A 15,329-nucleotide genomic window follows, 5' to 3' on the forward strand; every position below is an offset into this window, starting at 1 on the left:
AGTAAAGTCACTCATTACAAAAAAGATAGAGAATATTATAATATTATAATTGAGGGAATGACATATCGATTTGTCTAATTATTGTCTCAAAACAATTTAAACATCATTTAAACTTACAGCATTTTTTGTTTGTTTTGAAGGTCGAATACAAAGTCAAATAATAATAAAAAAATATAAAATCGATATGTCATTCCCTAAAAAATATTATTCTCCATCTTTTTTGTAATAGGTTACTTTACTCTAAGATTACTTAAACGCATAAAAAAAATGATTTTGCGTAAATATGTTTTGTCTATGTTGCGTGTGAGCCAGAGAGAGAAAACGAATAGTGCACTATATGCGCTGACATCCTCTTTAAACTATTGGCGTTCCAAAAATGGGTCGCAACCCTATGGTTGAGAGTTGAGACCCGCTGCTCTAAAGTACAAACCAGTTTCATCAGCATGAAAAACATCAGAGGGTGAATATTCGGTATAAGTTATGATGTGTGATTTTATCGGGTTTTTTTCTGAAAAAAACTATCCTAAAAAATCGGAAATGTATTAGCTGCATGGTTTTTTGAATTTTCCGAATGTGGCGCACCCCTCCCATCAAATCCCTAAAAATATGTTTGTATTATGAATAATATGTATACAATAGATAGGATACATCTTAGAATCTGAGCGGAGCGAGGAAGCTAGTGGTTTTACAATGCTGTTTAGTTTTTTTTTTCATTTTTTTTTCTATCCTGCATACAAAAGTTCTACCAGAAGGAGTTCTTCGATTTTAACATATAGTACCTTATCTTTTAGAAAATCTGATAAGATGGTACTTTACAGAGGTAATTTTTCGATTGTTGCAATAGCTTTTTAATGCCACGAGAAAAACTACCGAAAAATTTCTAAAAACCGCTAAAAATAGTATTTTAATTTTTAACGCTTTGTTTATCGCCATAGAAACGAATAAAAAATAATAATACCTATTATAATATAAATCCAACTTACAGGATGTAATAAATAATAACAATATTCAGACTGTCAAACCGTCTTCGCTCACAATTGTTTTACTTATGCAATAATACTATATCGTTGAATTCAAGTTTAATACAATCCATTATATTATACATTGACTCACTAGTAACCTACTGTACAGCAGAGCGACATCCACTTACCCGTTTTTTTTTCCTTTATATATTCCTGGTGCCCAACATACTTTTTGTTGTTAAAATTTAGGCAACTCAGTTAGAGATACAAATATAATATTATAAAACGTTTTAACATAATTTCAACCATGCCGTGTTTCTTGTGTATTTTTATTTATCATTTAATTTAATATTAGTAAATATAAATAAATAATTACCTTGTCCAGATAAGTGGTGCCAAAATCCTTACCAAAAGTAGCTAAGAAAAAGAACTAAGAATTTCTTCAGGAAACTCCAAAACTCAATACTTTTTTTATTACTAGAATATTATAGGAAGCGCAAATATTTATTATCATAATATAGACAATTGTGATATTTTTGTATGCGAAAAAAAATTGAGTGAATTTCTATTTCATCCAGAAAAGCAGCCCTGTTTTTTATGGGTTTTTTAAAATATCAAGTGAGTTTAAACTAGAAAAACAGCTTGCGTTTTTTTCGGACTGGGCTTTTATGTGTCAACCCTGCATCAAACACAATATGGAAGATTATCCACTCCAAAGCCAATGGGGCTCCTCGACCTGACCCACACGTACCTCCCCCTTTATACGACACTGATTTTAACAAAGATACCGCCACTACCACTGAAGTTACAAATTATATTTTTAACAATATTATATATTATATATTATTTTTAATAATATAATACTATAAATATACACTTCAGAGGCAAGCGGACTGGGTTGCCAGAAAGCCGGGAAAATTCTGGTCGGGCCGCTGTTTAAATACCCTATTGTTATCTATATAAGAAAAAATGTGTTCCTATACTTACAATTATTATTCGTTTTCGAATTACAACTTAGTAAAATAATCTTTCGATGAGAAATTGTTAATTTACTAAGTGAATCCCAATGTCGTTAAAATTTGAACTTAGGAGATTCATAAAAAAATAATTTAACTTTCCGCAAAATTTTTTTGTATTTTTCTTGTATTCAATTTTTAAATATTTAAAAATATAAAATATAATAATAATAATAATATATAAAATATAGAATATAATTGAATTGAGGTTTAATTTTTTTTTTTGAAATTAAACTTATGTCATCGTCAACTTATTAGGAATTTTGTATACAATTTTCCAGTTTCTTGACTTAACGAACAATTTTTTATCTACAATAATTTAAAAAAAAACTAACAAAAATCGAAAATGTCTTATGCCTATAAAAGCTTAAAATAGTCAAATAATTTTAAAAATTCCAATATAAACTTTCAGTGGCTATTTCAAGAGTACGATTATTTTTTCAGTTGGATCAAAAAAACAACATAGATTTTGTTGAAAATTGGTTTTATGTAAAAACTATCGTTTTCCCTTTATTTTTTTTTGTTTTCACGATGCTTTTAAAAACTTCTTGGAATTTTTTATTTTGATCTCTCGAGTGCACCAACTAGATTTTATCTTTCATCAGAAAATATTCTTAAGTTGAAAATCGAAACATGTTTTGACTACTTATCAACATATTAACTGATAAAAACACATTAATTTTTTGTAAAATCAATACCTACATTTATCTCTCCGCTCACAATCTAAAATATATAATATTATAATGATGGAAAAATTAAAAATTAAATAAAGAGTAATCGAAAGATGGAGATAGGTAACTAAATTAGGTTGACTTGAATTGTGATTTTCACGAATCGATTATTTCCCCCGGTCCGCTACTTATAATTGTTATATAATGACTACCTGAGGTAAAAACATCTAATAATTGACTATGATGCATACGGACATTAAAGTATTATTATATTTATAGTTTAAATTGTATTCATGCATTTCATTAAATTCAGACAGTAACACGCTTATCACTTCATATATAATATTTTATAACTAATAAAAATAAATCTAAACAAAATTAATCATTGGTGTTGGTAAGTGATGAATTCCACTAACTAGGTTTCTAACATACCAAGTCAAATTATATTAATTTTAATATTAGTCCTTAAGTATTGACGGATTCAAAGAATACATATTTATTTATTGAAATTCATCAATTTTAAATTAAAAATGTAATATTTTTCAACTCAGATTAGAGTTATTGTTTTGCCCAACGGGTTCGCTGCATTTTTTTAATAATTTCATTACTTATTGTTGTAATTTATAATTTTTATAAATGATAAGTTTTGTATATTCTTATTTACATACAGTAGAACCTCGATTATCCGAACCTCCGTTATACGAACCCTCTATTAACCGAACTATAATTAGCGTATTCGAACGTTCTGTTATCCGAACATGAAAACTCGTATCCGGCGGGTCCGGTCGGTCGGCCGGCCGGTTTATCGAATTTATCAAAACTATCGTTTTTGGTTTATTATTAGTACAGGTTATGTATGTATTTTACGTGTAAATAAAATAAATGTAATGTATTTCTTATAATGTATGATAATGCTTCTGATAATGTAATGTATGTAATTCTAATAAAATATTAATAACAATAATAAATATTTAATTATAAAAATAATAAATAATTAAGAGTTATGTAGTTCTAATTTTTTTTTTAAATTTCCAATATCCGAACTTTTGTGTATCCGAACTAGGTGCGGTCCCAATTAGTTCGGATAATCGAGGTTCTACCGTATTTTCAAAAATGGACCCCCCCCCCCCCCCCCATACAATGAGCGCCACGGATGTCCCTGACTCCTGAGTTGCTTGTTGCCGTTTTTTGGGTTTGACTCAAGCGACGTTTTTTTGCCCCGTTAGGTCTACAATGTGATACCATCGATTAGTGCCATCACTGGTGTGACGCCCCAGACGTACATGTGGCGGATAGCCGTTGCTTTTCACGTTGGACCGCGTATGGTCATCGCCCAGGTGTACTACAACTATTTCATCAATCAGGTGTCCAAGGTCGCTGACAAGTCCACCTGTTACATACTCATAAACCTCTGCTACTGGCTCAATCTCATCGAAATAGCCGCCATCTGTGGCGTAACCTACATATCCAACAGAGAAAACTATCGTGCGTATCCAAGTTTATACTTATTGTTATTTAATCTTCTGTATTTTAACAACAATCACCCCTACGTTTTGTCGTTTAGCCGTGCACGAGAAGATCTTCATTTTGTTCATGCTCAGCTCATTGTTGTACATGATCGTTATGATTAAGACATTTAGCAAGGTACACAAAACAATGACGGAACATCAGCGTCTGTCGTATACCATTAAGAAAATACTATTCACTGTTTGTATCACGTCGACGTTCACATTAATAATTTACTTTATTAAACATCGGTTCTACTGCCATGATTTGGGTAAAATCTTCAATAACACAATATTAAAAAATTAAATAGTGTAATAATTTTTATTTGTCGTTTTCGTTTCAGCATTCACCTGGTTTGCACTCAGCGAGTACGTCCTGGCAGTATCAAATATGGCTTTCCACTTTACCATTACACTGGACTTCCCACACGAACAGTTGATAGTTACTAAAAACTTTCCAACATTAAAATCGGACTGAAATGTTCTCTATACTGAATTGAAGACTTATGACTCAAACATCTTACTTCCATACACTTTCTAATTAATCTACTTTTTAAGTATATAATATAAAGTACACATAAATATATATACACATTTGACAGCTCTTAGGCCAACGCTCATGTAATATGTGTTTAGTTTGGAAACTATATTGTTTTATATTCTTGTCGAATTTCAGTTTGAATAGTTTTCGATTGAATTTTTAACTTCCTACACAATTGAAATTCGTCTTTATCTAATGTTAAGTTCAAAATATATAATTATTATGCATACACATATAATTATAAATACATGTATAATATTATTATAGTTTCCAATATAAACACGCACAATAACCAAAGTTTCGAATAGTTGTGATTTCGCTACTAAGGATAATATATGTGTTTAAATTTGTTTATGGTACAATATATACATTTTATAACAAACAAATTTAGCTCATATATTATCATCAGTTGTCCTTTGGTAAGTGTTTTTACCGCAACCACCTGAGAAATTAGTTATTCTACATGTAAAATATGTGTTACTACAATATTATAATTGGGTGCAAAAAAAAAAAGTTATGTGAGACCAATACATGTAGACATTGTATACACAACTGTATAAGTATTTTGAATAAAAACCAAATCATCATTATAATTTCAAATAAACATTATTACGCCTTATTAAAATAATGAAGGCTTATTATTATAAAGTCAATTGTGGCTGCTTTTATGTTTTTAAATCACTATTTTGTATCATATACACAAAAGTGTATGATTAATTGATATATTATTTACAAAGGGAAAGACTTATTTTATACTGCACCTGAATTAGACTTCCATGAAGCTTGAATATATTTGTTTATGAAGAAAATTACTTTAAAAATATATTTTGTTAATAATTATTTTTATTATCACTTGCTGGATCCTAAGAGCGTCATTTTTTTCTTTGTATGTATTGCCAGTGTTTCTATGAAAAAGGGTTAATCGTTAGCTCTATGACACATGTAGAACTAAGTAGTACTTCTTTTGTTTTGTGGTAATTATGATGTTAAAAAAATATTGTTATTACAAATAATTATTTGTTTTTTGAGGTGCTCATTTGCTTCAGTTGGGTGGGATTTTATAACATATATTATGATAATTATGATTCTTCCAGTGATCTATAAAATAAGCTTCCTGTATCATCATTTACTCATTGCTTCCTCAAACTTACCAAATTTTCTGATTTTCAACAATGCATTTACATTATAAAAACAAAGAGTTATTATTATTACAATATATTACCTAGTCAGATAATTCACACAGTTTCTAGTCAATTGGTTACTACCTACCTGTTTAGTTATAATTATAATATTCTGTAAGATGAAATTTATGTTTGTATCCCTATACTAGTCTTGTAAACCACTTTGTTTTCTAGTTTTAATTTATTTGAATGTACGATTTATTGATGTTTTTGTTTCAAATTTTAATAAATACATTAACATATTAGGGTAATTTTTAAGTCATTGTTTAAGTCATAAACATTGACATTTTGTTATAAATTATTGCACTACTTTTTAGTGGACATGGATAAATGTTATAACTTATACATTAATTTAATATGATTTGTGTGAATTATGAAATTAATTGTATCAATGAGTTATAATTTCAATAAACCATGATAAAAAAATATGTTTTTTTTTAATTTTCTTAAAAACATTATTAATTTGGATCTTAAAAGAAGTGGGCATGTGATGTTAATAAATATTAACGTCAAAGGCCGACATTTGAGAAAGAATTTTTAACATTAATTTTACCTAGAAATACATTATATGTAAACATAATCATACTCCTCTTGGCCATGCAAGATCTACCTTGAGGTACACTCATCACAGTCAAACACAAACTTCTTGAATGCTGACAAAATATATCAAATTCAGATTGAGATACAAAAAACAACATTCAGAAACTTGGCAGTAATCCCAGTGTCTGTCTGTATGTGTGTCCATATTACCATGGTGACATTAATAAATATCATTAATAGTATTAACTAAAAAAAAATATATATATAATCATGAAAGTATTATTATTTGTTTTAATTATTATTGATTAATATAGTTAAGTTTTCAAGTTGTTTACGGACATTTTAAATTTTTTAAATTTTTTTTTTTCATGAATGTAAATTAAATTTTATTCATTTGATTAAAATGCTTGAATATTTAATACAAGGCTGAAAGCTCCTCACACACATTGTTGTAATACCAGTAGTCCACGGTACCACGTTTTCTTTGATTTAAGTGGATTTATTTCCTTGATATTTTTTCCGAACTTAATTGCAAATTTTTTGTTTTCATATAAGGTTAGTTTCCATTTTTCTAACCCAGGGGTTTTTCAAGTTGCAGGTTTGCCACGTGTTGTATGCTTATGCTGGTCTTTTGAATCATGGTGTCGTCCACGAATAAGTTGAATTGAGTACCCGGGTTGGTTGGCATATCGTTTATAAAAGTTATAAGCTGCAGGAGCGGTGATAAGCATGACTCTTCGGGAACACCGGCAGTAATGTTTCTTCGGGATGACAGAATGTCATAAACTCGAACTGAGTAGGTAAAGGTAGGTACTACACTCTATTCAGAATAAGTTTGCCCATTATCTATCGCGCTTTCAACTGAGCCGCTGGAAGGGTCTGACCCCCCCTGATGAATGTCAGCTACGGGTAACGGCAGCGGTGGACCACTGACGACCAAGCACAGCGGGCGATTCTATTTTCCTCCGAAAACGAGATATCGTTTTCCTCCACTTTATTATCGACTAAAGTTATATCTATTTTCTTCCAATATTTTAGCAAATATTCTTGTTGAAGCATTACGTTCCGTTTTATAAAGATAGAGTAAAGCTAGGATCACATTTTGCGATCATCGGTTAATGAATACATTCTGGTATCGGCTATCTATATCAGCTATTGATTAAGATATCTAATAAAGATACGTACATATATAACATTAAAGGCATTATTACGAACTACCAATGCATGTGAGTCATTCCATTCGAATTTTAAAGAACATTTTTATAAAGAAAAACCAAATATTTTTATGTGGCTCAATATTACGAAGCAAATTCGAACCAATATTTATTGTAAAATAAGAAGCATTCATACTCCAAAAAAAGACTACCGAGCAAACAAATGTCGTGGAGTAATCGACAATGCAATTATTAAATTGCAAAACGTAGACATTTCTAGGTATATAATAACAAAAAGTAAAATAATTATTCATATTATTATGTCTAATTTTTCTTTTATTTAAACAGGTACTTGTTGCTGAAATGTCCTATAATTATAAAAAAAATATTATATTATAATCAATTTATTTATTTTTGTTGATATGTATAAATTATTTATAGCTATTAACTATTAACTATTTTATTATTTTATTTGTATTAAGTAAACATAATAACCTGACAAAATTTTTTTTTGCTATGCATAAATTATTTGTATTAACTATTTTATTATTTTATTTATTATTTATTGTAGGAAAATGGACAGTGGAGGAAAACGGTATCTCATTTTTGGAGGAAAATGGCTACGGCCAACATAGCATTTGACACTCGTCAGGGGGGTTGGTCCCTTTCAGCAGCTAAATTGAAAGTGCGAAAGTGAGCTAGCTTATTCTTAATAGAGTACAGGTAGTCCAGTTAAATTGAGAAAAAGATTGGAAAAAATTCCTCCCTAGTGAATTTTGGTACACTCTTAAAGTGTACCGTCCCATTGAACATACTAAAAGTCCTGACGCCTAACCCCTGTGCGTATCCCTTCCCCCCCCCCCCCAAAAAAAAAAAAGTTTGAAATCTACCCTCTCACTATTTTTTTTATAACTCGTTAACCGTTGAACTTATGAGAAAAAAAGTATAGAATCAATCCTTTAATTTTTTTTCTATATTATAGTATAAGTAAATTGTTAAAAGACTTTATTGAGTTAAAATTATTGAAAATACTATTACAATTTTAAATTGATAAAATATCACTACCTATTTAGTATTTTCTAATGTTTGTTAAAATATTTAGTATAATACAAACTATTTCACCAACAGTGGAATTACACGTAGTTCTGTTTTGGTACTACCATCGATATCGTCGTACATAAATACATAATCGTCTGCACTTTGATCAAATCTTAAACTGTAATGAAATAAAAATCTTTTTGAACAATATGATTAGCAAAATTGTGCATAATATAGTATTTTAATATTAACATAGGTATATGAGTATGAATATATGATAATAGATTAAATTGTCCTGTATATCTATCTGAATTTGCTTAGTTTTTTTTTACCTTTAAACTTTTGTTTGTTTGCCAGGTTTGATTCGTTCAATTTAGTACGACATTCTATTAAAGTTTTAAGTAGCTGATTATTTGTTACTCTGTTCTTCTTTATTTTAGGATGTAGCATCTGTAAAATATACGATTAATATTACATTTTAATTCAAATATTAATTTTTAAAAATAAAATTTTTTTTCCATTTTTAGTATTTACTTCAAGCACTCCTGTGTTTAAAATATGACTCGTTTTTCTATTATCCAGGTTTGTCAGTTTATGTTGCATGACGTATGCCAATTTGTTTTCAATATCTTTTGTTTTAGATTTTAATGTATTGTTGTCTTCTTTATATTTCTCCAAACCATTGTTTTTTAACCTACAAACCAATTTTAATTTAATTATAATATTATAGTAATATGCAAGCTTGGTCATTCAGTGGACTGGTTAATGATAAATTTTAATTAAGTCAATCGAAGTTGTTAGAAAGCAATTTAAATATTTTAAAGTTAATAGTTATACTATTTTGTTTTTAAGCTCTGTGAAGTTAAAAGTTACGCGGAAACTTACAATTAAATTATTAACTAGGTTAAGTTACTTTTTAACATATAAATAGCCATATTTCATTATTTATAAACTAATGTAGGTACCTTGGATTCGATTAAAAGTAACTTGTTATTTATTAAATTTATATAAATACAAATCAAAAGATCTAAACTAAGTTAACTCAACATTAACTTTAAACTCATTTATGACCGCATTGACCATGCTTGCAAATATGTGTTATAACAATATACTAATCACAGTTCTTAGGTTTATTAAATATTATGTATATATAGGTACGTTAAGTTCTTATTTAAATTTGTCAGCCTCCGGATTTCACCTAGAGCATCATTCAGATTCTTTGTACTAGATTTATGATCTATTTCATCTAGATTTTTAACCGTTTTTATTTGATTTAAAAGATTAGAGTTCTTTGATTTTTCGTCATTAAGCTGATCTTGTAATTTATAGATTTGTTTCTGCAACGACTGAAATTAAAGATAATAAATATAATTATAAATTATTTATCTAATATCCATAATAGGTACTTCAGTAAGTAATAATAATAGTCACATAATTTATAAAAAAAAATATTTAATGTTAAATAATGTTGTATTTTGTAATACTAAATACTAATGTTTATCCCTGCGTAGGTAATATGCAGTAAAATTTAATGTTTGGTTCGTAAATAATGGCTGTATTTAGAATATTGTCTAACTTCTTCGATAGAATATGACCTTGCAGGTTGGTCATTATCGATTTATTTATAGTGACGATATTATCTATATTTCTCTCTAAATTCTCATTCCTATGTCTTAATTTTATAATAGTTGCTTCTAAGTTTTCTATTTTTTTGTCTTGATTCAATATATTATTCTGAAACAACGAAAAGTAAATAATTATTTTAGGTTCCTAACTGTCCTAACTTTCTATGTTAAAGTCTAACATAAAATAACATAGTAAATAACAGTTAGACATATGTGATATGTTGATAAATGATAAATATAAAATTCCTTTTTTATTTGCTTGTGTTATACCGTGTAAATAATTATTTGGCAAAAATTCTGGCTTGTGTTCCAAGTTAATTTTTATCCTTCTCATTGATTATCATTGTCTATAAGTAAAAAAAACATTGAATTATTTTTTCTAATAACACAATCATTTACGACCACCATGATAGGCGTTTATAATTTATAAAAAAACCAAAACGAAGTTAACTTTTCACTGCTTTAGGTTTTATTTTGTTTTTGTATTGTTTTATATTCTTACACTTTGTATTCAAGTTTCTTGTCTTGCCGTCGAAATCGTTCCATCTCTATTAGCTATCGCACCTTTTAATGGCTCAAGAGTTTTTTTCAACGCTTTAATTTTTGCTTCTGCCTGCTTATTATCGTACAAACACTTGTTCTTAACTCTCACGCATTGTTGTTTATAACTATCTTTTATTGACTCATTTTGTTCATATAATCTATTAAACATAAATAGCATAATATTAAGGTTTATTGTAATTTATGGCGTATATAATAAGAAAATGCGTATAGGTACGTTTTTATCTTAAGTTCCAAAATGTGTATTCGGCTTATATAGTGTTTTTCGTTCAATACACCTGTAACAATTATTTTTAAAACACATCATTAAAATTCAGGATATCACCAAATTGGTCAAAAATATAGGTAGGTATCAACCAATTTTGTTTGAAACATTTTGTTATATTCGTTCTTTACAAAATATATAATGTCACATTCAATAGACTTTGGCCGAACCACAGGACTGTCATTTGAGTTGCATTAGTTTTTTTTAATAGGTATATAATATATACATTTATTTTATGTACCTACGTACAATAGCACGTATAATAGGTTTATAATATTAAATATTTTGGTGAATTACAAAAATTGTAAGGTTGGAAGTTGGAAATTGTTTTTGACGTTTTGATACTTGGATATGTTTACCAATAATATACATAAACAATATTAAACATGGGTAAATAAATAATAAATATACATTATTTCCATAGGTATATATTATATTATGTATATTTTATATGCATTATAGTTTTCATATTATATTTTGAACTTAACTATAATTCTTTTTATAGATTATAAATCTTTATAGAACCACTGCTGATTTCGTCGGTAGATGACGTTGCAGTATACGATTTTTATTATTTATTTAATTTAGGTACAGATTATATGACAACATATGCACATTACAAAATAATATAATATAATACATTAATATTAATATAGCCATACGTCTTCATTGCACTTTTGAATATTTTAATGATATAAGTATCTATAGGATAATATCAACGCCTCTGTACAAAACTGCAGAAACTCAAAAATTGGTTTATTGGGTATAATATATTATTAAACAATATGATTGAAAACATTTTAATTTTTAAAACATAATACTATCCAGTATTAGGTGCGTACCTAAGTTCTAAATACAAAAATACGATTTCAAAGTATATGGTCCATAATATTATTTGTTAGGTACTGTGTAATTGCAAAGTTGTCATATTATAACAAAAATCAGTAATTCATGATTTTTTTTAAATATTAAAATTAAAATTGTTATTTGTTATCTTTATTATAAATATATCTGAAGCGCCGATATATTAGATATATACCTACTGGTACCACATTATTTTTTATCAGTAAATTAATGTGGTTGTATTTAATATTAAGGAGTTTAGTATAGGCAATATTTACGGGCGTGTAGGTGTGTGACTTGCGACTTTGTATGTAGTAAATGATTATTAGTGTGTATACGCGTTCCGCACTACACAAGCAACGCCTACGCACGTGGTTCGCCCAGGCGAACAAGTCAAGTCAAGTCGCACGCGTGAACGATCCAGAACTTGTGTCTTATTTCACTAAAGACTTAGTCTAAAGTCTAAAAGTATGTAGGACTTTATGTCCATCCTAGTAATGCGATAATACTTTTGATTACTTAACTGATTTGAATTCGTCAAAATGTCTACTTGAGATAGGTCAGTTCACATTTTAAGATTTCTCATTTAAATTCCAAATAATCAACGTTTGAAAATTCTGAAATTTCAAAATATTGTTGAGGAGGTTAGATAACTAAATTTATGTTGAGGGGGTGAATTTGGGAAAGTGGACTGACCGATCTCAAGCAGACAATAACGAATTCTGATCAGTTTTAAAAATTATAGGTACTATCGTATAAGGTACTAAGTCGATCAGTATGATGGATAAAATATATTCCAACTTTTTATGCACCTCCGGACAAAAGATTGGTATGTTTTGGCTAAAATAATTGTCCGCCACCAATCCCCTTAAATATTATCAAATTTATTTTTATTGACAGACGACAATTTAAATCCACATTTTAATAAAAAACATTTTGGGCATTAGTTTGTGCCATCCCCCATCCAAATAAATAAAAAAATAGTCGATGAGCTCCTCCCTCCGCAACCATCACTCTTCCCACACCTCATTTGAGCATTGGGTACATTTATTACCTAAAAATGTATTAAAAATAAAATTTGGGCACTCCCCACTCAGCTGGTAGTAAATATACTAGTAATATGATTTGGCGATTTAGTGGCCCTAAAAAGGACCATTTTGATGACATTTTTTTTGAATTAGAAAAGTGGTAATCGAGCAAATTATTGATCGTTGATTTATACACCGAATCCGTACAGTGTTCGGTCTTGGCGTTTGAGAGCGTACACTACATCCATATCCGTGACGGTCTTCCTCTTGGCGTGTTCGGTATAAGTGACGGTGCCACGGATCACGTTTTTCAGAAAAACCTTCAACACTCCGCGGGTCTCTTCATAGGTCAATCCGGAAATTCGTTTCACTCCTCTCCGGCAAGCCAAACGACAGATTGCAGGCTTAGTGATGCCCTGGATGTTGTCCCGGAAAACTTTGGGATGCCGTTTGGCACCTCCTTTTTCCAGAACTTTTCCTCCTTTGCCGCGTCCGGTCACGATGACCTATTGCTGAAAATAGTACTTGTGAAAAAGACAAGAATTGTTGAGATGAATGATAACTTATCGATCGGTGACGTGGTGTTTATATCGTCGATCCCACAGACCCTGCACCGAGGGGTGTGTGAGGCCACAATTCTGTTTCAACATATAATACACAATATGACTCGTACAAAGCAAACCACCCGAAAGTCTACCGGAGGAAAGGCACCCTGCAGGAAGCAGTTGACCACCAAAGCTGCTTAGCTGCACGTAAGAGTGCACCCGCCACCGGTGGAGTGAAAAAAGCCACATCGTTGCCATCTAGGAACTGTCGCCATACGTGAAATTTGTCGTTACCAAAATAATACGGAACTGTTGATCCGCAAACTGCCGTTCCAACGTCTGGTACGTGAGATCGCTCAGGACTTCAAGACCGACTTGCGTTTCCAGAGCTCCGCCGTCATGGCTCTATAGGAAGCCAGCGAGGTCTACTTGGTTGGTATCTCTGAAGACACCAACCTATGTGCTCTTCATGCCAATCGACTATCGAGTGACTATCATGCCCAAGGATATCCAATTAGCCCATCGTATCCGTGGAGAATGTACTTGAATCTAAATTTAACCTTTTTAAAATGGCTCTTTTCAGGGCCTCCAAATGATTATTATTTAAACGATCGACGAATACTGCCATATGAAACTGCAGCAAGAAGAATATTATATCAAACCAATATAAATTATATTATATAGCTCATATTTTTGGATTTTAAATATACAAATCTAAAAATGCCTTAAGTACATTATTACCTTTTAGTCATTATCCAATAATTTTGATATAATTTTAACTATGCTTTTGTTTTTCTATAAAAGCAGGCCACAATTTTGTTTCAACTTACAACGACGAGTCCCTACTACCTACTACACATACCATAGATGCAAAAGGTGCATTTTAATGGGGCCCCATAGCTTTGAAATGATAGGGGCTCTCAATATTATTGATATCAAAGTATCATACAATATATATTAAATGGCATATCAGCGTACCGCGAAATCACTAAATCAATGTCTAAAAGATAGTTTAGTTTATTAATGCTACAGGTACCTATTAGAAATGTGATATTATATTGTGAGATATATTCATATTATACCTTTACATAATAGTAATACATATTCTATTCATACAAAGTCTTAAATTTTTACAATATATTGAAAAAAGTAATAAGTTTATTTTTCTAACAGGGCCTCCAGAGTTCAACGACTACCGACACTGACAACGATTCAAAACATATTTTTATTTTGTTATTTTTATTTTGCAGTTTTCGTAATTTTGACGTGGTCGTGATTTTTTTTGTTCAACGTTGAGTCTATTATACTTATAAGTTATACTTCTATATTATACATTGTATGTCGTGGGTCACTATGATTATGGATCTAATACAGTTTTATTATTTCAAAATATTATAATTTTCTTTTTCATTTAATTACATACTTCCGATTATTAACGTAATGAGATGCTTTTTACGTTTTGATAACTAAACAATTACACAATAATATGCCGGAAGACATGCGAAGAATCAGAGATGTTGCGTAGGTAATTAATTATTTTTGTTACACAAGGACAAATTAATATTGTTTAATATTATTTCATTAATTTTGACATTAATATTTTCAATATACTAATATACTCAGCAGGAATCGGATAATTAATATAGCACCATCCTTATATATAAAAATGAATGTATGTGCGTGTGTGTGAGTATGTGAGTGTGTGTGTGTGTGTCCATATTACCATGGCAACCAATTATATATTATTTTGAAATTTCCGATGGAATTTTATGTATATAAATGGTCGCCATGGTGATATGTAAAACATATTATTCATATAGAGTTGGCAATTTTAATGGGCAACGAAGTGAACGG

General features: G+C 29.6%; 1 protein-coding gene and 1 pseudogene across 1 annotated transcript in view; both read left to right on the top strand.

The window, feature by feature from the left end:
• The window catches only part of LOC100167284 (post-GPI attachment to proteins factor 2-like), a 9,360-nt gene extending 3,058 nt beyond the window's left edge, over positions 1-6,302 (top strand). Inside the window, exons 2-4 of the mRNA XM_001950953.5 lie at positions 3,876-4,134; positions 4,214-4,426; positions 4,499-6,302. Of these exons, the coding sequence (XP_001950988.1) occupies positions 3,876-4,134; positions 4,214-4,426; positions 4,499-4,632 (606 nt within the window). The 3' untranslated portion in view covers positions 4,633-6,302. The remainder of the gene's footprint in view (positions 1-3,875; positions 4,135-4,213; positions 4,427-4,498) is intronic.
• A 7,063-nt stretch (positions 6,303-13,365) lies between these two features.
• LOC100161141 lies at positions 13,366-14,447 on the top strand (annotated as a pseudogene).
• Positions 14,448-15,329: the final 882 nt, after the last annotated feature.

Source organism: Acyrthosiphon pisum, chromosome A3 (assembly GCF_005508785.2).
Source record: "Acyrthosiphon pisum isolate AL4f chromosome A3, pea_aphid_22Mar2018_4r6ur, whole genome shotgun sequence".
Classification (NCBI taxonomy): Eukaryota; Metazoa; Arthropoda; class Insecta; order Hemiptera; family Aphididae; genus Acyrthosiphon; species Acyrthosiphon pisum.